This window comes from Gossypium hirsutum, chromosome A01, assembly GCF_007990345.1.
Source record: "Gossypium hirsutum isolate 1008001.06 chromosome A01, Gossypium_hirsutum_v2.1, whole genome shotgun sequence".
NCBI lineage: Eukaryota > Viridiplantae > Streptophyta > Magnoliopsida > Malvales > Malvaceae > Gossypium > Gossypium hirsutum.
In genome coordinates this window covers 2082044-2100999 of record NC_053424.1, presented here as the reverse complement: position 1 = coordinate 2100999, position 18956 = coordinate 2082044, and the positions used below count along the sequence as shown (strand labels likewise).

The 18956-nt window shown below is 29.8% G+C and overlaps 2 protein-coding genes across 3 annotated transcripts; one reads left to right on the top strand and one right to left on the bottom strand.

Moving 5' to 3' along the window:
• The first annotated feature begins 790 nt into the window (after positions 1–790).
• LOC121232194 (uncharacterized) lies at positions 791–1997 on the top strand. Of its 2 annotated transcripts, XM_041117713.1 has the most exons (3): positions 803–994; positions 1153–1377; positions 1727–1997. In XM_041117713.1, exons 1-3 carry the CDS (start codon positions 954–956, stop codon positions 1857–1859), a joined length of 399 nt encoding a protein of 132 aa, XP_040973647.1. In that variant the 5' UTR covers positions 803–953; the 3' UTR covers positions 1860–1997. The 2 variants fall into 2 exon arrangements, with proteins under 2 accessions (XP_040973648.1, XP_040973647.1); XM_041117714.1 differs by lacking the exon at positions 1153–1377 and having other exon boundaries at positions 791–994.
• A 751-nt stretch (positions 1998–2748) lies between these two features.
• On the bottom strand, positions 2749–6261 carry LOC107938460 (bidirectional sugar transporter SWEET15). The gene is made up of 6 exons (XM_016871629.2): positions 6066–6261; positions 5369–5405; positions 5071–5281; positions 4352–4513; positions 4133–4252; positions 2749–3315 (listed from the first exon to the last, which is right to left on the bottom strand). Exons 1-6 carry the CDS (start codon positions 6115–6117, stop codon positions 2971–2973), a joined length of 927 nt encoding a protein of 308 aa, XP_016727118.1. The 5' UTR covers positions 6118–6261; the 3' UTR covers positions 2749–2970.
• Between the last annotated feature and the right edge of the window lie 12695 nt (positions 6262–18956).

Here is an 18956-nt window from a genome sequence, read left to right as displayed (position 1 = left end):
AGTTTAAAAATAATGAAAATATACGTATGTATACGAATAAATACGTTAATTTTGATACATGTTAAAAAATATATTGAAAATGTATATATATATTTATGTAAATTAAGATATACAAAAATATGTATGTACGTGCATATAAAAATATATATACTTATAAAATAAAAGGATATGTATGTATATAAATTAATAGTAATATGTGTGTATATACGGATTTATAAAAAAAGTATATTTTAAACTATAAAGATTATATATAAATATGTATATATTTAGGAAAACGAAAATATATATATAGATATATAGATATGTACATAAGTTGTAAAATATATAAACTATATAAGTATATATGTTATAAAAACAATGTATGTATATCACAAAAATATACGCATGTATATGTATATATGTGCCGAAAATTTAAATAAAATAAATATAAACAAATAGGTAATAATAATAATAATAATAATAATAATAATAGAACTAAATCAAAGCGGAAACGAAATCTCAAGGCTGAAATCAAAAATGAAATAGAGTAAAGGATTAAAATGTGAGGCGCGCGAAAAGGGAAGGACTGAAAAGGGAAATATTCCCTAGTCCTAGAGTGCAACGTTTCAGCGCAAAGGACCATACATGGTCAAAGGACCTGATTGAAACAGAAACAAAACTCGCGGCCCAAATTGAAAAAAAATAAAAGGTTTGATTGCATTTCAACGCAAGATGGAGGGACTAAATGCATAAATTACCCATTAAGGACAAGCATGTGCAAGATTCCCCACTAATGCGCCGTTCATGATTGAAAAAAAGACCAAAAATGTTTTATATTTTTATTCCTTCACTTTTTGAATTTGCTAGAGGAAAAAGGCTCTGCCTTCTTTCAAACCACCATTTTTTCAAACACCCAACACTTGGGTTTCTTAACACCTTGAGTGCCACCACGCCACCAAGACCGACGACCGACGATGGAAGAGAAACCCCGGCGGCACGGTCACGGCCAACTCCGGTGAGTTTCTCCTCTCCTTATTTCTTTTGTTTTTATTTTCGTAAGTAGAAAGAAATAAAAAGAAATCAAACTAGATGTAAAAACACAAAAATAAAGAAACGAAAATTACTTCTCCGATTCAAAGTTCATGTTTTTATTGTTCTTGTGTCCGTAAAAAGAGAGGAAGAGCCCCCTTTGCCGGCCATCGGCCACCGCACCGGTCGCCGGACGCCGGCGACGACGCTGCCGTTCGCGGTGGCCGGAAAACCAAAAAAAGCTCCCTTTTTCTCCTTTTTGCGAATAGAGTCCAGATCTGGGGTTAGAAAAGCCGAAATCCCGGCGAAAAGGGCCGAAATCGAAAGAGACCTTTCGGTTCTTCCTCTTTCCACCGCCGCCGGAAACAGGTAAACTCCTTTTTACTTTTATTTTTTTATCTTATATATATGTGTGTTGATTGAATGATAATAAAAAAGAGAAAGAAATACTATAGAAAAACTGAAATAGAACGAAAATAAAGAAAACGAAAAAAAACAAGGTGAATCACCTTCTAAAGCCCCCTTTTTTATTTCTTTCAATTTTTTCAAAAGCCGAATCTTCTCTTTTTTGTTACAAAAGTCCCCCCTCCTTTTTTTTGTTTCTCTTTTTTTCCCCTCCTTGTCCGATTTTGCTTGTGGCTTTTTATAGCCAAAAATACAATATTCTGTTAATGTTTATTGCTCCATTTTTTTGTCCTTTTCCTTTGCTTGTTTGCAGGTGCGGCAAAAGGCATGGTGGTGGCAGACAGCATGGGAGAGTGGGAGTGGTGCTGGTGGCAGACAACATGGGAGAATGGGAAGAGGCAAGTGGGAGTCTAGGGTTTTGGGATTGGGCTTGGATGTTGGGCTAGGTTGATTTTAGGTTTTGGGTTTTATTATTTGGGTTATTTTGTTGGTATGAGCCCGGGCAAAAATGGACTTTTACACCAATAATGTTAAAAAAGAGGACAAACATTTCCCTGCAATTTCAATAAACTTTGTGGTTATGGTTGATTTGTTTTTTTTTAATTTTAGGGTTTAAGGTTAATTTTAAATTCGAGTTATTTTGAGTCCGATTGGTTTGGATTTGAGGCTCGAGTTTAGTACAAATCACAAATAATATATTTATATTTTGATAGGATGGCAAGATTTAAGTTCACAATAATTTGAGGGAGAACTCATGGGGTTTTAGCATTTGCCGGTATTACCAGTGCCTCATCGGCGAGTTTGGGTCTGGCTTCTTTTTTCAAGTCATTTTGAGATTGAATTATTTTCAATTCGAATGAAAGCCAATTTTATAAGTGAATTTGGGTTTGGGCTAGACGGGTTTGTATTATTAAGCTTTATGATCAAATTGAATTGGATCAAGTTCTTTATTCAAATTTTTAAGTATTTATTAATTCATTTTGAGTTTGAGCCAATTAAGGTTACACGATTTAATCATTTCAAGATCAGGTCAAATTTGGGTTTGAATTGGACGAATTTAGATTGTTAAATTTTATAATCAAATTAAATTAGATCGAGTTTTGGTTCAAGTTTTTAAATACAAGTCAAAATTGGTAGGTTTATAAATAAATAATACTTGTTGACCTTTTGATTTTGAGTCACTTAGAGTTCAACTTCAGGGTTACTTGTCAATATTATTTCGAGTTTAAATCATTTTAGGATTGGATGAATTTTGGGTTTGAATTAAACAAATTAATATTATCAAAATCGAAGTGCATCAAATTTTAATTTAAAATTTCAAAGTCCGGGTCAGAATTGAACAGAAACCGAAGAAAGACATTTCATCTTTCTCTATTCCAAAAAACAGTAATACATATATACACATACTAAACATAATAAAAAACATGGTGACAAACTGAAAAATAAACACCTCACAAACACAATCATTAGGAATGGGGGACCAAACCCAATCATGCAGGGGGTGCTAAACTGCAAATAAACCCAAAAAAAAAACATAACCCAACCATGTTTTTTTTTTTAAACGGGAGATTCATCCAAGTGGAGTTCACTAGAAAGTTCCAAACTTTTTTGGTGGCTGCTGCTACCATCATCATCATCATCATCAACATCAATTGTGTGGTCATTTTCACTGCCATCACCTTGGTTTGTAGTATTCTGATTAGGGTTTTTAATAGTATCAATATCAATAGGATGAACCTCAGAGGAACCTAATTTGCTTAGGACAGAAATGGTGGTGGTGGTGGTGGTTTGTTCTTCTGGTACCTTCTTGTCTTCAACATTGATAACCTTGTCGGTGTTTCTGTATACGGCATATAATATCATTTGGAACATCCCTAAGATGAAGCCTACAACATTAGGGACCTGTGAAATTGACAGAAAGTAATATATTATTTAGTGGCTCAAATTGAAACATATAAAATAATAAAATGTTAGTGTCCCACGTCAAGGAAATGGTTTAATTGCAGATTGAGCCTTAAGCTCAGCTGGACGTTGTTGTTGCATCAACAAGGAGGATGTAGGTTTAAGCATGTTTAATCCTTTTTGCCCTCCAATTTAACGATAAGGATATGGGTAGTAGGAATTGTATAAAACCAATAAAAGGTTTAATTTTGTCTCAAATCCCTATACTCTTCAATCTTTTTAAAATTTCAAGAATTTTGTCTTTTCTATTTGTCTAAATTGAAAATTGAATTTTGATTCATAACACTATTAATGAACTGAATATCTGGTATTTTGATATTCAAATATTTGAGTTTAAAAATATTAAGGTGTAATTGATAACACATAGGGACGAGGTTGGCAACTTTGTGTTAGGGATCGAGATAAAATTATAAAACTTTGAGGGGTTAGACTAAAAATTTTTATTTTAAAAGAGCTTAAATAGGAGGGGCCAAAACAATAATTATTTCCGTTTATCCAAAGACCTAAAAGGCTTAAATTGAATCATTAATATTTTAAAGGGACTAAAATTGAAATTTTCCTATTTAACCTGGGTCCAAGGCAAAAGACAATCAATTAAACTTTAAATTTTCTTTTCGAAAGAATTAAACTTGAATTTTTAAAACATACAACTAGAGGACTAAATTCTTGTAATTAAAAACAGAGGGACTAAATTTTAAAAATATGAAACACATAGAGATTAAAGAAAAATTAGACCAAAAAGAAAAGAACTTCTTACCGCTACGCAAAGGTCCTTAATAAATACTCCGTAAGCAAACCACATAATTGCACTCAATGTTAGGGCAAACGATAAATTGAAAGGCATGAACTCAACGCTCTTTGTTTTAATAACTCTTGCCTGCAAAAAGAAAAGGGTTAATTCCAAAACAAGTCCTTAATAATTTGAAAAAAAAATTCATCAAAGGGTTTTTGAAAAATCAGTAATTTAAACACTCACCGTGATGTTCAAAGGTGCAGCAAAAACAGATACTGAAATGGCGACGTTAATCCAACCAAGAACTTGGATTCGAATCGAATTTTTCACCAAAAAGTGAGTGACAATGAGAATTAATGAAAATAGTCCCATGTTCATAGCTGCAAAAAGTTTCATGGCCGATATCTGCAAATTTCCCAAAGTTAGAATAAGCCAAAACAAACCATTGAGTTATATACATGTATGGGTTAATTTATCGGGTGTCCCTAAACTATGGTTCAGTTTCTAAATAGGTCCTCAAACATCAATGGGTTCTAATTGAGTTCTAAAAGTATTGTATCATTGCAGGCCCTTCAGCTATCTTGTTATTAGCTTGGAAAATAAATATGTCAGCTCAAAATCTGACATGGAACATATTTAAAATATGTGGGTCAAATTATGAATACGTGTGTACTTATAGTGCGATCTGCTTGGATACGATGTACTAAAAATATAGCACAATAGGTAAACAAGTTTTTACAATTTGATCCATGTGATTTAACATCTAATTCGACTGCCATGCTAATAGAAAAACCCGATTGGTATAATATTGATACTTTGAGGACTCAATTGAAGTGTTTTGAAGTTTAAGGACCAAATTGAAATTTATGCAATAGTTGGGGGACTTTTTGGAATTAACCATACATGTCTGTATGGGAAAAATCACGAATTTGAAGGATGGTATATGAAATAAACCCACTCACCCTGCTCTTCCTAGGTGCATATGCTAAGAACATAGAGATGTATAAAGTCTCCACAATGCATCCAAAGGAGTTGATTGTGATGAGAAGGAAAGCACCCTTTTTAATCAATGCATAATACAACCACAACATGCAGCTGAACAATGCTACTTGATATGGCAATGATTGGAAACTCTCTGTTGATTTCTTTTTATAAATCCTATAAAAAGTTGACCTGAAACAAAATAGAGGGACTTATTGAGGAATTATTCCTTTTTTTAATTGAGAGATCAGATAAGAAAATTAGAGTGACGATGCTTACAGTGGAGCCAGGAAAACCAGGACTGAGATGATATTACCTGCCATTGATTGAAAAAAATAAAAATTCATTGGTTATTTAGATTAAAAAAATAAATTAGATCCTGATCATTTTGTTAAAAATTTCATTTATTTTTTCCGTTAAAAACTAATTTTTATAAGTTAGAATAAGTTATATACTGTTTGAATATTTCTTCAATTATATCAATTTTTAATTGTAAAAATGTATTAATTTATTCTTTAATACGACGTATATAAAAAATATAAATAACCCCATAATACAGGGACCGAGAAAATCTTATGGTAATGCATTCATGCAGATGCATCGTTACTGTTTTCAAAAAAATAATGTCGTTATATATGTATAGTGTATATATATATTATATAGTAAAATAATAATAAAATAGTGAAAAGACAGTAAACATTATATTGGTAACCTATATCAACTTGTAAATCTTTTCATAATTACTCGTAATAATAATAAAATACTGAAAAAAAAGGCCAAAAACAGACCTAGTTTGTAAATTAATTATAAAAAAGATGAAACCATAAAAAAAAACCCAGGAATAAAAAGCGAAAATCTCATTGAAAGCATGCTTGAAAATCATATATATATGTATGTATGTATGTATGTATGTATGTATATATACATATATAACCTTCTTCAAGCTTCAGTTTCATAATATATTTGTAGTACTAACCTAAGACACCAAATGCAACAGCCCAAGCATGGTGGTCGATCATTATGGCCATATTCTTTTACTGCAAAAAGCGAAAACGAAAACGAGAGCTTTGGGCTTGGTTTTTTAAAGCACCAATGGTGGTGATGGTGGTGGTGACCACGGTGGTTTATGGTGGCAGAGGCGGCGGTGGAACCCTTAGCTGGTTTTGCTGTATTTCTCGTATGGTGTAGGGAGGGTTTGTGTATGTATGTATATATAGGGGAGTGCAAGTAAGAGTGTGGATATTGAACTCTTCATATTTGCATGACAAGTGGAAAAAACATTAGCATGAAACGAAAAAAATCATTTCCTCTTACCATATTGTTTTCTATTACACGTGTCTATTTATTAGCGTGTTTACCCTTCCAATGTATTTGCCTACCCTAGCAGCTTAATCATTCCAAAACTCGAAATACGATATCATTAAGAGGGACAGTTATAAATCTTAAAATGATTAGTTTTTACGAATTTATTAAATCGATATGGAGAATATCTTAATTTTAAAGGTGTAACTGAGCCGAGCTAGAATATTGCCAAGTTCGAGCTTAAACTTGGCTCGAAATTCAGAGTTCGATACTTAGCTTAAGCTCGATCGAACATCTGTTTTTAAGCTCAAGCTCAAATAGAGACATAATCGAGCTACTCAAGTTCGAGTTCGAGCTCGATTAAGCTCATTTACAAATTTCTGTATTGAGTACGCCTCGATAATTAAGCTCAGTGTTAATAATAAATATTAAGGGTAATATAATTTAATAATATAAAATATAAAAAACTCGATAAAGCTTGTGACGCATTCGAGTCAAGTAGTACTAAGTTCAAATTCGACTCTAGCTCGAGCTCGGCTTTATAATTACCAAATCAACTTTAAATTTTTTTGAGTCGAACTCGAATGTTTTGCGAGTACCGATATGTCATTTATACCCTTAATCCTAGTATTGTGAACATACACTACACCTAACAATTCTGACTAGAACTGAAAATTTTAATTCGAATTCAAACTCGAACTCGATTTGGTAATAAAAAAAAGTTAATAACTTGAACCTATTAATTTGAGCTTGAAATACCCAGAATAAAAAATTACTCGAACAATAACATGAGATGATGCCACCCGAAAATTGACAAACTTAAATGACGAAAATATAAGATAATTTAAATTTAAAATAATTTTATTCAAATTGATCCCAACAAAAAGCAACCCTAAACTTCTAATTTTGAAATTCAAACTTTGGATATGATGGGGAAGAACCTTGAAGCTTATAGGTATTTAGGGTTTTCATATATGAGTAGATTAAAGGTATAATATTGAATATTAAAATACTCGAATTTGATTTAGCTTATAAGTTGAATGAATTTAAATTCGATTTTTTTCGAATTGAATAAAGCTTCGATAGTGTCGAAGTTAGAGTTAGGCAAGGAATTTGTCCTTCTTTGGTTAATTGAGCTCATGAGCAAAAGAAAAAATGTAATTTTGGCCCCTTCAAGAAAATAATAATAATGCAATTTAATCCTTTTAAACACAAAATTTTAGCCTAGCCTTTCCAAAAATTTAAATTTTTTTCTCAATCCTCTTTAATTTAAGTTTTTGGTCTTGGGTTTCGAGTTCAAATCTTCTAAATGGAGGAAACAATACGAAGAGAACTTTCTCTCTTCATTTAGGGGTTTCGACTCAACTTGACTCCGAATTTAATCGAAATTCAAAATGAATTTCGAATACTGAAAATTCAAACACAAACACACATTCATGGAAATTTTGAATGTAATAAATGAGATCTAACAAGTTGGGGCGACACGAAATCAGCAAGAGAATCTGTAAGAAAAAAATAGACGGCTATGGCGTGTATGTGTAAAGACAAATATCGTTTGCAATTGCATGAGACTCAGGTATAATTAAGCCTTAAATGCTATACAAACAAAATGGAATACTCCCGTATAAGTCCTTAATTCATCTTGAAATTTCTTGTTTATATTTCTTTCACGCGTTATAATTACGTTTAAAGTACTGAATATACAAATCATGAGAGTTAAGTGAGATGATAAGGTCTTTTCTACCTTAACCAATGGTCGAGGGTTCTATCCTCGCCCTCAGTATGGAGCTAGCTTTAAAATTTGTGGTCAACATCTACCTCCTTAATGGGTCTACAGAATGCGAAAGATTAATTATTGGGGTCAGTTCAGATACCTTATAATTATGCCGGTTGAGGTTTGGTTTTGGATATATTCTAATTATGCCTTATAATCTGATCTAATTCTCACAAATTATTAACACAATTATTTTTTTTGAACAATCCCATTATATATTCTGATAATATCTGCTCTTTTTGACGCAAAGCCTAGAATTACCCATAACCCCTCTCCAACCCATAAATAGGAGGATAATGTGCTTCAGCGCACTCAAACCCATGTCCTCCTGCACTGACAACAATGCCCATGCCAATCGAGCCAAGACTCAATCGGCTATTAACACAATTGTTGATATAACATCATTTTATGTTATATATTACATACACAAATAATTATATTTATCATATATAAAATTATTTGAAGTATTTATTTCTTTAAATGTGTATCGTCCAATCAAAATGAGAGTTATATTTAAACCATAATCAAAACTTCATATATAATATATTGTACCAAATCTAAATTCATGTACCAAATTATACATTGAAACAGAGTTGGTGTTTACTTTTGTGATTTGTCCTTTACTTTAATGGATGAGATAAAAAAGCATTCAAGATGAAATACCTAGGTATTCACAAATAATTGATAACTTATACCAAATGATTAAGTTGATTCACTTTTTTACTTTATAATTTAATTATTAAATTAATAAATTAATGGGTGGTTGAATTCGGATTTAGATTTTGGATTATTTTGATTCGTTTTACTGTTTAAAAATAATTTAGATAGGTTTCGACGATAAATTCAATTTGAATATAAATTTTTTTTTTGAAATTGAGACTTAATTTATTTTGATTTGGCTTATGAGTATCTCTATTTTAATATTTTATATTAGTGTCATTGACTCTCTTAATTAAATACATAAATTACATTTTTAGTCCCTCTAATATATCAATAATTCAATTTAATTTTTTCAGTTCTTTGGATAAATAGTATTTTCAGCCTCTCTTAAAAAACTAGTTATTTACTTTAAGTAGTTTTATAACTACAGTTTTAATTTTTTTTAATTTTTCAATGTATTTATCAGAATAAATTTAGTAATTAATTTTTTTCATTTTGTAGGTCCATTAAGAGATCGAACCCTTAAGATAGAAGTAACCTTAATTATGATTTTTAAATTTAATCCCTCAAAATATCGTAATTTTTTTATCTTGATTTCCCGAAAATTATATATGTGATTATTCGACAATGTTTTTCTTTTTTTTTAATTATAAAATCGGCACAAAATTATATTAATATATTAATATTTATTGGTTGATGTGAAAATGAAACAAGATAAAAAGGGATAAAAATTACAAAAAAGAGAAAAAAAAAGAAATAAAAAACAAATAAAGATGATGTTATCCTTCTTTTTGCAGCAATCATGTGTGGTTCGGATTTGTGTAAGAATTCCACGTGTCGAGCACAAAGATTGCCAGACAGATATTCTTTATGTAAAATGAATTATCAACAACTTCTTTTTGTTTCTTGGACTTATTCCACCACATGAAATTCTTATAGACGATGAGAAATTTGTAAGAGATTTTTTATTTCAACAATATTCAATTTATATATGATTTTTTTTACATAATACGTCTCTGAAGGATAATACGCTTTAACGTACTCAAACTCACATTCTCTTATATTGACAATAATACCCACGTCAATCGAACTCGATGAAAAAGAACAAATGCAACCAATTTAAGCTATAACAAAAGAATTATCTGCAAACTGATTTCTAAATAATTTCAAGAGAAAATTTTTTTTGGTGAATTATAATAACAGGGCAAAGCTCGAATAACAAACTCTACTAGCGCTACTCGAACTCAAGCCACATTTAAGACAATAAACACCTTTGACCATCAAGCTATTACATGATTCTACTAGAAAATAAAAACTTAAACTTTAAAATTTATTTTTATTTAATTAAAATACATATTTTATATTTTATATTATTAAAATTATTTATAAAATTTTACAAATATAATGATACGATATTGAAAATTATTAATATAATTATTCTTCTTTTATAATTATTTTTTAATTTTTTTAATTTGTAAAGTTTTATTAACCTAATGTTTTTTCTAAATTGATTATTTATCCAAACAAAGCAATGCAAACCCTAGTATTTTGAATTTATGAATTCTAAAATGCTAACATTTTAAAAATCTCAAAAAATTAAAATTCTTTATTCAAATACACTCTAAATTATTTCGGCCAGATATTCTGTAATATATAATAAAATAAATGATATATTTTATGAGTAAAGTTAAAAAAATTAACATATGTTTTTACTACATAGTAATAGAAAATTAATATTTGAAAAAAATAACAAATTTTTAACTTGTAAAATTAAATATTTCTATTATCGAGGTCAGGGGTGAAACTAGGAACCTTTTCAGAGGTTAAGATTGGATTATAATTCTTTTAGAGGTCAAAGTGTAGTTTTAGAATGCGCATTAACTTATGATTTCATCATTTTTCAATGGATTAAATAGAAAAAACTTTATTTTAAGGGGTCAAAGTACAATTTTATCATATAAAATATAAATATATATTATTCAAACCCAATAACTAAAGTCGGTTAAGTAAATTAACCAACCGACCTAAAGTCGATCTGGTTATGTCGATTTTTAAGCTCTAATTGGGTCATATTGGTTTTTGTAGGTTATAGTCGGTTAAATAAAAAAATTGAGCATATTGATTGAAAAAAACGAATGCTCTTCCCAATTGTCTTCCCTCCTCCTGCCTTAGATTCACCTCGACGAATAAACTACTATTTGATACATTGTTAGTAGAATTCGAATATTATTGCATTTTTTTTAATATTTAACTTTTTAATACATCATAACTAAGACTATCAATGGTGAATTTAATGGAGCATTAAGGGGCTTTGGCCCCAAAATGAAAAATTGTTAGTTAAGTTAATATATGGTAAAATTGCACTTTAACCTCAAAAATAAAAAATATTTTTAATTATTTAGAAATTATGAAATTATAAACTAATCAAGATAAATTATATTTTGACCTCTAAAATTTTTTAATTAAATTTCCGACCCTAAATTTTTTTTATATAGTCAAATATATTTAATTTGTTGAAAAATTTTACAAATATGATTTGCATTATTATAAGTCAAATTATTTGGGGACTCCAATAATGGTATTTGGTTGCTAGCCATCTCTAACTTTCCAGATACCATAAGTGACAAAATGAAGATTTTGTTTAATGTTTTTAATTTCATCTTTTAATTTAATTAAGCTTTTATTTTTCATGACATCATTCTTTTTGGACTGAAATAATAAATTAATCATTTTATTAGAGGACAACCTTTTTTTTGGGGAAGTGCTTCATCTCATCTTTAAAATCTTTTACCTCCAATTTGATTTGACTTGTAGCTAAGCATCATCGCAAGTTATTTTAAAGTTTCTTTAAAAATAATTAAAAGTTATTTAAAGTTAAACCTACAAAAAAAGAAAAAAAAAATAAAGGCTAATTTATGTTATTAGTCCTTGTATTATTGTAAGTTGCGGTTGTCTTCATATTTAAATTCGGTCGTTTTAGCTCTTGTGACCCAGATGTTAGGTGTTAATTTCACTAAGTTAAATTATGTTATTTTTAAAGTTTTATATAGTAAACGTATTATCATGTGTAATATTATGTCAGTTTGCTGATTTTAGTTAATGACTTTAATGATTATCACTTGACGTAGGACTTGAATTTTAAATTTGAAAAATATATGGGCTAAAATGATCAAATTGAAGAACATGGATTGAATCTTCAACTTACATATAGTATGAGACTAATAATAGAATATGATCCAATGGATTTAACTATTACCATTCAGGTCATAACTGAATTTTCAGACCTTGAAAAGTATAGGGACTAAAAGAATCAAAATAAAGTACAAAGGACTGAATACTTGACTTATGTATAATACAGGGACTAGTAGCAGAATTTGACCAAAAATAAATAAAGAAGCACTATCGTCATCATTTCCCTAACCAATTCCTTAATGATCATAAAATATATTTTATTTTTTATGGATTAAAAAATAGATTCGCCCTTCCACTTGATTAATTAATCATTGATGAATAAAGGTTTGGCTCTCCATGCATATATAAGTCACCTTTTTATGGGATTTAAGATAAATATTAGGATTAAATTAATAAATAAAGTTGTTAGACTTTATCCTTTTATTTAAATTATTATTTTAAATAAAAAAATCAAAACAAATGATCGAGTTTTAGCTTGATGCACGCCATGTAGACATTCATAAACTGCTCTACCGTAGTTCTTAGCGGATAACCCCAATTTAAGTTTTGTTGCTCATGCAGGAGGATGTGGATTCGAGCGCGTTGAAATGCATTATCCTCCTATTTATGGGTTGAGATGGAACTATAGATAGTTTAGGCATTATGTATATCAAACAACACGTTAAAAACTTAGGTACAAATACAAAGATAAAAACTTACTTAGGTGTAAAAATTATGGGCTTATCTAGATAAATAACTAAAGTTCAGAGACGTTTTTAAAATTTTAGCTAAATGTGTGATATAGGACCATACAATTGGTATAAATATATTCAATGCAGGAGAACGTGGGTTTGAGTGCGCTAAAATAAGTATCAATCAGAATCTATAATGAGATTATTCAAAAATAAGTATCAATCAAATTGAATATTAAACTTTAGGGGCAATCAAAACTCAAATTTATCATTAAATTAACTAAAAATTTTGTAATTTTTTATTTTATTTTAAAGACCCAAATCCCTTGATTGTCTCTATAATAACATTCCAGAATAAATTCGCACTCGATGCATCGAAAATTTATGGTTTGATATACACTACCAAATCCCAAACATTTGTTTTCAAAAGAATTATGTGGGGTCGAATTTGATGACATTTATGGATCATAATTGGAGTTCAATAGATTGAACCTTCATTTTCGTTATTTATTTAATTTTGTATATATCCCTATAATTCAATTATAGGAACACTGTTGTATGCAAAAGGGGGAAAAGATAGATATTATATGTAGTGTTGAAAAACTTTTTGGCCACGATGATATGAACATGAAAAAAATTTGTGGCTTGCCTTCTTTGATTCACTAACGCAAAGCCAGTTCACCACCCTTTATCATTCATTATTGGCTTTGTAGATAATGACATGCATATTTTCATATATTATTGGCATTTGTGGTAGGGTTTAACCATGTTTTTAGACCACCCAATCATGGTGATCCAAGCTGCCCCTTAGGGTTTTTTCATAGCTGGGTGACTTGTTCAAGCTCGACTTATTGTTTGGTTTTTGGGTTAGTTTAGATGAAAGTGATAGGATCAAGAAATTGAGATGAGGAAGAAAATAAACTGGTTTAGAAGTTAAAATATACCCAAATCTCTGTGCTATTTGTGTATGTTTTAATGGTGTTAATAATTAGAACTGATTGTTATTGGTGTGATTAATACTTGTATGGGTTCTTGTATCTTGTTTTTGTTCATGAATTTTGGGGTAGGGTTTAACAATATTTTTAGACAACTCAATCATGGTGATCCAAGCTGCTCCCTTAGGGCTTGTTTTGGGTCGAACGACTTGTTCAAGCTCGAAGACTCATTTTGATCTTTTGGGGTGATTTGGATGAAAGTATTAGATTTGAGAAATAAAGTTGAGGAAGCAACAACAATCCATTTAAAGGTTAAAATAGTTCGAAGTCGCTGTGCTCTTTGTACTTTTTAACGATGTTAACGATTGGACTTGATTGATATTGGTGTGATTAATACTTGTATGGATTCATGTATCTTGTTCTTATTTCATAAAATTTGTGGTAGTGTTTAACCAGATTTTTAGACCACCCAATCTTGGTGATCCAAGTTGCCCCCTTTAAGGCTTTTCCGAGGGTCAACCCACTTGTTCAAGCTCGAAGTTTTGTTCGTTTTTTGGAATGAATGGTTTGGATGAAAGTATTAGGTTTGAGAAATGAAGTTGGGGAAGAAAAACAAAACCTGTTTAAAGATTAAAATATACCCAAATCCCTGTGCTCTTTGTACGTTTTAATGGTGTTAATAACTGAACCTAATTGATATCGGTATGACTAATACTTGTATGGATTCATGTATCTTGATTCTTATTTTATGAATTAAGAAATTTGTCATTAAAAAAGAACAATTGGACCTGAACTTTAAAAATTGAAAAGTAAAGAATTAAATTTCTGAAAATAAAAATAGAGGGACTAAATTTCAAATATATGAAAAATACATAGACTTAAAATAGAATTTAACCCTATTTGTTGCTTTTTCTTTAATTTTTATTATGGTTTTTACCCTACATTTTCTGTTTATAATTATATGTGTATATATTTAAATAATTAATAAAGTTTGAGATATTCATTATTGATAATGGCTTAAAAGGGAAAAAAAAGTGCTTATGAATTTTCATAATCAATACTTGACTCTGCAAAATATAACACTATCCTTTTTAATTTAAAAAAGGCTTAATATAATATTTGGTATTTAAATTTGACATTTTTTCTAATTTGGTATCTAAACTCTTTTTTGGTCTAATTAGTGCCCAAACTTGACTTTTTTTTTCCTAATTTGGTATCTAAACTTGACACTTTTTTCTTAATTTAGTACTTAAACTTTTTTGGGGGTCCAATTTGGTACTTGACTCTTTTTCTTAATTTGGTACTTGTTAAATATTTTACAAATTACTCCAATATATTAACAATGTTATTTTTTTATGAAGTAGAAAAAATAATCAATGTATGAACGGCATGTGATAGATGATATGATTTTTTTTTGTATTTTATATGTTCAATTACTTTTAGTTTTATTTATTTAATTAATTATTTTATTAATTGAAAATAATGAATTTATTCTAATTTAGGGTTTTAAAAAATCCTTTTTTTCTTTATTTAATATTAATTCGTTAAGCATAGCTCAATACTTATTTTTTAAACATGAATTTCCTCTAATACTGACAATATTTTTGTAGCATAACAAAAAAAATTTTAACACTGTTATTGTTTTGCGTAATTTGTATACCATTTAATAAATTTAGGTATCAAATTAGAAAAAAATGCGAAGTTCAAGTATCAAATTGGGCCCAAAAAAAGTTTAGGTACCATATTAGGAAAAAAATGTCAAGTTCATGTACCAAATATTATATTAAGCCTTTAATAAAATATGAATTTTGAAATCTAATACCATAATTAAATCTACGCAAGAGTCGAGTTATACTATATTATATTTTAAAAGATTTGGACAAAAATGATAAAGTTAAACTCTTTAACAAGTAGGCCGAGCTTAAATTCTAATATTTAAGGTCTAATTTTTTTAATTTGTATTATATTACAATAATAAAATATATGACAAGTCGTGTTTTATTTAATAAAAACAAAAAAAAAATGTTAATTAAAAATTCAAATTCTGATAGTGAGGTAAGGTAAGATATACGAGTTAAGAGATGTGGATACCCCGAATGATACACCGATAAGTAAACACAAAAAGTATAAAAGATTAAAGGCAAAAGGTACTTGTTAACATAGTTTAAACTTAATTTACGATTTTGGTATGAGATGTGCCAATATCGGTTCATAAGTACATCACAACCTATGCATCAACAATACATTTTTTTTGAAAAAAAATAGAAAAATAATACGCACCAACATAAACAACTTTATATTAACTATATATAAATAAAGGTGAATGTGCAAGTGAGATCCCTCTATTATAAGAACTTGATCAAATTAATCCCTCTATTATTAAATGGATCGATTTACTCCCTATATTATTAATAGTATAAGGACTACATTGATCCATTTAATGATAGAGTGGCTAATTCGATCTAATCCCTATTATACAAGGACTTCCCAAAGACTTTAACTTATAAATAAACCGTATTTAAATTGAACTTTTCTTTTTCTAAAATAATGCTCTTAGAACTCTTCGTAATCCCTTCCTAACCCGTAAATAGGAGGCAATACGCGCTAGAGTGTGCTCAAACTTACGTCTTCATGCACTGATAACAATGTCAATATCAACTGAACTAAAACTCGATCAACATATACAAATGACATTGACATTGTTAATCTAGACTTAAATTTGACCTAACACGATGACAAATAACATACCCGACCATGGACACGTCTAGAGAATATAATTCACTTTTTAAGTTCAAATTTTCTTTTGCAACTTGACATTATGGGGCATGTTTGAACGTATAGGCGTTTTCGCTGTTTATTTTGTATTGTTTTATAGTGTGATATTTGGATGTTATATGCCTTTGGTATCATAATACAATGCGTGTCCAATCCAAGAACACATAGAAATTCAGATTCCAACAAGCATCAAGGACCCAACTGTATGCTTTGCTGTATTTTCTTGAATGCAATAATATTCCATATTCGATGTATTGATAGCGTATAAGTGTTATATATTTTCGGTAAATAATTTAATGTATTATTATGTTAGTACAAAACTCCGGTAAGGAAAAAACTCGAACACACGATCGGAACTCTAAAAGAAAAAGAAGAAATAGGACAGGCTCCAAGGCGTGTATCAAGCCACTATCTTTAAGGTTATATTCGCCCCCACTTATCTTCAGTGTGCAAACGAGTTCCAAGCAAATTAACCTCGAGGATACAATGAAGCCAATGACTATTTGCGTTTTGCACTGACGAGAATAGTCCACTATGCACTGAGTAATGTATAACAAAAACTCAATTTCTACAAAGGATTTCTGCAGCAATACTTTATAGAATAATCTAATAATATTAGAAAATGAAGGAAGAGAAGAAATAATATTAGAATTTGTTGATATGATTTCCAAATGAAATCCTATTCCTATTTATAGGAATTTTCATGTCTCTTCATAGAGACATCTTTCAATAGGTGTCTTTATGAATAAATAAATAATAATAATTATTCATTTAATTTTGTAACTATTCAAATAATATTTTTTGAATAGTTATAATTCTTTTTTTTTAAAAAATCAAATGATATAACTTTTGACCAATGACCAAAAGTTTTATCTTTTGATTAATTACACCCATTCATTTATAGTTATTGGGATACTATAAATATTTGAAAATATTCCAACAATCTCCCCCCATTTTCAAAATATTTAGATTTTGATATTCTTGGAAATCAATTTGCATAAATAAAGGTGTCTTACGATTGAACCTTCACTTAGTGAAAACATGTTAAAGTTAATCGAAATTGTATGGTAGACTAAGCTTTGAACCAACTATTCCATTTGATTAACTGAACACATTTCACACAATGATTTCAACATCAGTCAATGCATAGTATCTAGGGACACTATTATAGCCATGTGTCTATGTCCTCTTTTCATGAGTGCTGTCAGAGCCAAGCCCTTAAGCTCCTAGAAGCGGCCACACTTCCACTCACATAGGTAGATCCCATCAAAAGTGTTCCCGTAATTATAACACTCTAACATATTTATGTTATGGGTCCATTAAGAGTACATTACTCATCCTTCCCTTATCATTACGGGTACCTAGCACTTTAATCTTAGGATGGATTTATTTATAGTGCTAACAGTCACATACTAATGATGTACTTTGTCTCATTGAACTCAAGACTTGACGTTATACCAAGCGTTGAGTCGAGTTTCCATCATGGGTGACTCTAATTAATAGGCTTGAGTCCCATCCCTTTTGAGGTCCTTTTTACTGCATCTCTAGCAAGACTTTTTGTCAAAGGATCTGCCAAATTTTCATTTGACCTCACATAATTAATAGTGATCACTCCATCAGAAATTAATTGTCGGACATAACTATGTCTTAATCCAATGTGTCTAGACTTTCCATTATATACTTGGCTATATGCCTTTGCTAGAGTAGCCTCACTATCACAACGGATAGAAATAGGTGAAATTGGCTTAAGCCATAAAGGTACATCATAAAGCAAATTTCTTAACCATTCTGCTTCTTTAGATGCAGCGGCTAATGCAATAAATTCTGCTGCCATGGTGGAATCAGTAATACATGTTTGTTTCTTGGAACCCCAAGAAATGACTCCTCCACCAAGAATGAAGATCCACCCACTAGTAGATGCATGATCTTCCAAACTTGTAATCCAACTAGCATCTGAATACCCTTCTAAAACTAGAGGATATCCATTATAACACAATCCATAGTTAATAGTTTTCTTTAAGTACCTAAGTACTCTATTTAAAGCTTGCCAATGCAAACTACTTGGATTATTTGTGTATCTACTCAATTTTCCAATAGCATATGCAATATCTGGTCTTGTACAAGTCATTATGTACATAAGACAACCAATTAGACTTGCATATTTCAATTGATCAATTTTCCTACCAGCATTAGATACTAATTTTAATTGAGGATCCATGGGTGTAGATGCTGGTATACAGTTGAAAAGATCAAACTTTTTAAGCACATTTTCAATGTAATGTGATTGTGATAAAGCTATAGTGCTTTCATCTCGGGTTATTTTAATCCCAAGAATAACATCTGCTACACCCATATCCTTCATAGCAAAGTTGTTTGACAAGAATTTCTTTGTGTTTTCTATTTGTTCCAAATCCGTGCCAAAAATGAGCATGTCATCTACATATAAGCAAATTATAACACCCTTTCCATTATCAAATTTACTATATATGCACTTATCGGATTCATTTATTTTATAGCCATTAGTTAAAACAACCTTGTCAAACTTTTGGTGCCATTGT